At 45.2% G+C, this 5,876-nt stretch overlaps 1 protein-coding gene across 1 annotated transcript; it reads right to left on the bottom strand.

Moving 5' to 3' along the window:
* Positions 1–1,826: 1,826 nt before the first annotated feature.
* LOC147455942 (cytochrome P450 CYP736A12-like) lies at positions 1,827–4,682 on the bottom strand. The gene is made up of 3 exons (XM_086515360.1): positions 3,687–4,682; positions 2,840–3,155; positions 1,827–2,545 (listed from the first exon to the last, which is right to left on the bottom strand). The coding sequence occupies exons 1-3, from the start codon at positions 4,307–4,309 to the stop codon at positions 1,937–1,939; spliced, it is 1,548 nt and encodes a 515-aa protein (XP_086371486.1). The 5' UTR covers positions 4,310–4,682; the 3' UTR covers positions 1,827–1,936.
* Positions 4,683–5,876: the final 1,194 nt, after the last annotated feature.

Below are 5,876 nucleotides of genomic sequence, written 5' to 3' on the forward strand. Positions count from 1 at the left end.
CTGGAGACTTCAGTTCCCCACAAAAAGGCCAAGGTGAAATGGGACATCTGCTCTCTCCCAAAGACAAAGGGGGTCTTGGAATCATCAACATTTCCATCCGGCTCACAAATTGGCTCTCAAGACCCTCTCGTAAGCCCTCCATAATAGTCAGGTGGAATGGGCTCTCCTCCTCTTCAGGAACCTGCACCGGTTCAGCATCACTGGCCACTCTCATTGGAGCAACATGCCGCCTCTCTCCATGTTCTTCAGTCCCTACCCGTCACTTTCTAGAGGTTCCGATCTTCTTTGGACTCTGTGAGGTGCCTAGAATCGACATACGGTAAACCTGGTCCCTAATTGGAAATCCAACAATAGCCATTCTCCGCTCCTAAATGACTTATCTAGTGGCCTTGGGTACCTGGCCCAAAACATTCTAGAATCGCCATCGCCCTCCCCAAAAAAGGCGTCAGATGTTGGTCTGATGTCTGGTCCCCAGCTCTTCACGACTGGCTATCCGATCTAAATTTTTCACTTAAGTTTCATCTTAGACCGTGGGAAATCACCTTCCTTTGAAGGAGGCTAGAGCTCCTTCCTGTCTTCTGGCATTGGCTCCTCAATTGCAGTCCGAAGTTCTCCCTCTGTGGGGTCACCTGGCGAGGAGGCTTCAAGCTTTCTCACCCCCAGCTCCTGTCTTCCCCCCTCTCTCCCCCTCTCCACATCTCCCTGAACCAGCATTGGAAGGTGTCTGTGGACAGGAAGCAGTGAGCGTTCAAGTTCAAATCTCTCTGGTCCAAATCTTCCTCCCCCAGAAAATCACCTATGCTTTGGCTCATCCTCCAGTGTCCAGAATTCTCTGAAAGTCCTTATCCTAGAAGCAGGTGTTGCTGGGGGACAGTGTAGGACTCCCCTCTCTAATTTGGAATCACATCCGTACAGAGTTTTTCTGGGTTATCTAGAGGCAGAGGTAATTTGATTGTTTTCAAAATACCTCACATGTGCCTAACCTGAAACTCTTCTTTGATGAAGTATCCTTACAGCAGGAAAAATTGCACGTTGTCCAGTGTGGACTCTACAGAAAGAAGACCAAGATGTTGGACCTGGCTAGCAAACTGTTTCAAGCCGTTGTGATTGAAGGTGAGGACTGTTATGTCAAAGATCAGCTCAAAGAAGAACTCAATGAAGATGCATGTTGAAATCTTGGAAGATCTCTAGAATCAATCTCAAGCCCTCCTGGTTCAAACCAAAACAGAGCTGGATGCTCTCTGGTGAAAGCCTAAAGTCTCTAGGATCTCCTGAATTATAGTGTTTGTCTAAGCCCTGAACGGCCCTTTTGATGTAATCCCAATCTCACTCCTTGAGCTAACAGATGTAACTATTTGGTTTCTATTCTAATATATTCACGCCTTACATTGTTCTTTTTTTTATAGATGTTTATGCAAACTACAAGTAGGAGGAGCTTACATTGAAAAACTGTGAAAAATACAATTTTCGTTTTAACATGAGAGACATTAGCTATAAAAACCCAGCATAATCTTAAAACTTTTCGCCAATAGAAACTAATTCATTGCCAAGAACATATTTAGAGCATCTCTAGTTCATTTACTTAGTTGTTCGATGAAAAGCTTATATTTTTTTCCTAAATTTCACATGACAAAAAACAAAATTCCGGTTCATGTATAAGATTTTTGCTAGATTGGAGTGCTACAAAAAGTGTTTTCTAAGTTTTGACGAATAGAGTCACTTTCGATCAAGCATTGCACTAAGTCACCAACAATATTCTTCATTTTGACGTGGAAAAAAGTCCTCAATCTTATTTATCTCAAAGTCGAACAATATAATTAGCAAGATCGAAAATGTTTTCTATTAATTTCACACAATAAATACAAGAGTTGAAGGGAAAGCAACACTTGAATGTTCAATTACTAAAGTAGTGTTAAAAGAAGAGGGTTTGATGCAATCAAAGGGGTAGCTTTGCTAATGCAATCAAAGGGGTAGCTTTGCTCAAAACAATGGTACTTTTCTCTGCTAAATCTATGGTCTCACATGTTTGGCCTTCAGGAAGCTCCCACTGAAAGTTGGCTACCAAGCTTGCAATGGTTACTTCCACAATTGACAACCCCAAGTTCATACCAGGGCAAATTCTCCGCCCAGACCCAAATGGTAAAAGCTCAAAATGTTGTCCCTTAACATCCACATCACAAGCCTCAAATCTCTCTGGATAAAAGCATGTTTCCATATCCCACACTTTGGGATCTCTACCGATGGCCCAAACGTTGATATAAACTTGTGTGTTTGAAGGGATGTTAAAATGACCCACTTTAGATTCTTCATAAGTTATACGCGGTCCTGCCAAAGGGGCTATTGGATGTAGTCGCATCACCTCTTTCACAACATTTTTGAGATAGGACAAGTTGAACAAATCTGCATCAGTCACTTGAGCCCCTTTGCTAACCATTGAATCAATTTCATGTTTAAGTTTTTGCATACACCGTGGATTCCTTAAGAGCTCTACCATTGCCCATTCTACTGATACAGAGGAGGAATGGATGGCTCCAGCTAGCATATCCTGAAGAAACAAAGAGAAACTTCATTGGACATAAATTGCCCGGGAAAGAAACGTTGCCTAGAGAATTTCAAAAATATGGTGCATGGCAAGATTACCAGTGAGTGTGAGTGTGTGTGTGTGTGTGTGTGTGTGTGTTGGGGAGGGGGGGAACACATAGAAAAGGATCTACCCATACATGGATATATGCACATGTTGCCCTTATGTACGAGTACAACCACCTAGCATAAAAGTCATTTTTGAACGAACAAGAATTTCTCATTTTTTGAAGTAGAGCAAATGGTCGTAGAATGTTACCGTAAGAACTCCTTTGATTTCTTGGTTTGTCAAGCTCTCTTGAGACAAAGTTGTGTGAGAAACTTCTTTGGATAGAAGAGCTTGAAGAAAGTCGTGGGGAAGCTCAGTGGGATGGGTACTAGTTTGCATCAATTGTTTTCTTTGGTCTATAGCCGCATCCAAGATAGAATCAAGTTTTTGGTGGAGATGCTTCATTCGTAGCTTTTTCATGACATCCAGACATTTGAGCCAAGGTATGACATCTCCTATCATAGGAAACACTTCGTGCTCCATCACTTGCACAAGCTCTTGTAAGCTCATGTCGTTGCCACATGCACTACACATTGAAGAAAAAATGACCTCTCAATTGTTAGCTTAAACATGTGTGTGTGTGTGTTTTATATCGCAAGAAGATTTAGAAATTTTCTCATATAGGAACACAAAGTCTTTTTCATTGATTTTCATACAATGCATAACATCATGAGCTTCTGCTCGAGAGGCACCGCATACCTAGCTAGGTACGATTGGGGGTAGGGACCACCGGCCCTCGCACCGGACCAGCGGTCCCCTGCCCCTAATCGTACCTAGCTAGGTATGCGGTGCCTCCCTTAGAGAAGCTCATGATATTGAGGTAAGTCACAATGTGGAAATTATTGTGAGAATTTGTCCAAAACTTCTTGTGAATTAATCTGTAGATGTGTGAAAAACACTTTGAGAGAGAGAGAGAGAGAACTATCCAAGAGACCTTGAAGATCTATCCGACGAGGAGAGTTGAACTCAAGACCAGTCATATGAGAGAGTGAGAGAGAGAGAGAGAGAGAGAGAGAGAGAGAAGAGAAGAAGAAGAAGAGAGACTCCAGTGATCGACCTGCTTAAGGAAACGGCCTGTGATTGGAGCAGGCGGTTGATGATGTTGGCGGCCATGTCCGCCACGTATGTCCGAACAGGTATGGGGGCGGCGGCGCCAGCCTTGCGGATGCGCAGCAGCAGGGCAGCAACCTCGTGGCGGCGCACGTGCTCCAGCTCCTGCTGCCGCTTGGCGTTCAAAAACTCCATGGTGCAGATCTTCCGGAGCTTGCGCCATTGCGGGCCCGAGTTCCCAAACACGATGCTGTTCTCGCTGCCGTAGAACAGACTCGAATGCAGCCCTAACACTGGCCGGTTGGCGAAGATCTTATCCTGAGTCACCAGAATGTCCCTGGCCAGAGCCGGGCTCGAAACCACCACCGCTCGCTTGCTGCCCAGGCGTAGCCCCATGATTGGGCCATACTGCTTTGACAGCTTGGCAAGCCTTCGGTGCGGAAGCTTGAGTAGCAGGTGCAGGTGCCCAATTATGGGCCAGCTCGGAGGGCCCGGTGGGAACCGTCCTCCTCTGTTTGCAGCAGCATTCAGCCCACGAGACGCCCGGATCCCTGCCCCTATAATCCAGTACGCCGCACTCAGGATCCCTAGCACCAGAACTAGTGCGTATGCACCCACTACTATCGCCATCTCTAATGCTCTCTAGACTTTCTGCTATAGATGAATCTCTCTCTTTCTAAACTTGCTTGGCATTTTCGCACCGAGCCGCGTTCCCCCCCACCCCCGGGGCCGCGCCTGCGCCCATTCATTGTAACATGGCACACTTGCGGTGGGCGCCCAATGCCCCATGTAATTTGGTGAAAAGAATATATCCGACTACCCAGTCAGACGCTGCAGGAAAACGATGAATCAGAGTTGTCAAAATGCTTCTTGGCCGCGCGTAGCCGGCCAGCTGTGAGGGGTTTCTTCCCATGACATGGCACGCCAGCAGAGCACAAAGGGAGAGGTCCTCCGGACTCCGGCCGAGAAACTATGGCAGCTGGCTGGATTGGTCCAACAATCAGAGCTGTCAAAATGCTTCTAATTGGCCGCGCGTAGGCGGAGTGGGGGGAATCATCGGGCAGCTGTAAGGGGTTGCTGCCCATGACATGGCACGCCGTACGCCAGCAGAGTACGAAGGGAGATAGGTACTTCCGACTCCTCCGGACTCCGGAGCCCCCGCTTACCTCTCTCTCTCTCTCTCTCTCTGTGACGACGTATGTATTACTGCATATATAATGTACACCAATAGAGGGCCTGCCTTATACATATATCTAGAGGAACGGATACTTTCGGATTTGAGCGTGGAAAAATTTATATTCGCTTTCTAAAACAAACCTTTGATTCTAGGAGAAGATTAGGCATGATTTTGATATTTTATGATTTCTTATACATAACTTTGATGTTAAGCATTGCATCACGTGCGTTCCATAGCTTTACGATACAAAGATGTATATTTGTTGACTTTCTTTGTGGCTTTCTAAAACAAGCCTTAAACTTAAGAGAAGTTTCATATCATCCTTACACTTGGACAAGAGAAATTGGCATAAGTGGGACGTTGCATAATTTTTTTGGGAGCCGCATTTCAGCAGGTGTGGCAATGTGCGACATCAGGCTTGTGCTCTTTGGAGGTGTGGGTAGTGACCTTGCTATAGCATGTGGGATAGTGTTGTATACTCACCTTGAGAGCCAAGGCTTTTGTCCTTGCTCCTACGGTTTGAGTTCTACTATTGACATGGATTGGGTGCTACTTCCTCCCGAGTTTGATCTCTTCGTACACAAGCTTCCCTGGTGGAAGTGGCAGCTAGAGCCACACAATTTTATTGTGGTACCTTCATGAATGATCAAGTCCACCATCCGTGCAGTGATACGGTAGTACCTAATAAGCAGGTCACGTCTAGTGGTAAGGGGGTTGCTTCCTTGCTCTATTTAGGATTGCACAATGTTGGAATGATATGTCCACAGCTTAATAGATATTCCAGAGCTAGACTCAGAGTAAATGAATAAGTCAAACTTCAAACATCAAATCATCACATGAGTTGATCAAGTTCAAATACCAAAGGTCAGATCATCAGATGGTATAAAATTTAACAAAGTGTAAACTAGATTAGTAGACAACCAGATTCAAATGACTAGGCATCAGACTTCAGACAAATGACTGGACTGATTGAATGGAGAAGTTCAGATTATGAGACATTGAATGAGACAACTCAGAATG

The sequence above is a fragment of the Adiantum capillus-veneris genome, chromosome 6 (genome assembly GCF_014529385.1).
Source record: "Adiantum capillus-veneris isolate H3 chromosome 6, ASM1452938v2, whole genome shotgun sequence".
NCBI lineage: Eukaryota > Viridiplantae > Streptophyta > Polypodiopsida > Polypodiales > Pteridaceae > Adiantum > Adiantum capillus-veneris.

Bases quoted from the DNA above. Each gene is read 5' to 3' on its own strand.
- LOC147455942 (XM_086515360.1), bottom strand. From the start codon at position 4,309: ATGGCGATAGTAGTGGGTGCATACGCACTAGTTCTGGTGCTAGGGATC. The intron at 3,156-3,686 runs GTCGATCACTGG...TTCAATGTGTAG, and splicing joins CAGGCCGTTTCCTTAAGCAG to TGCATGTGGCAACGACATGA. The intron at 2,546-2,839 runs GTAACATTCTAC...TTGTTTCTTCAG, and splicing joins AAATCAAAGGAGTTCTTACG to GATATGCTAGCTGGAGCCAT.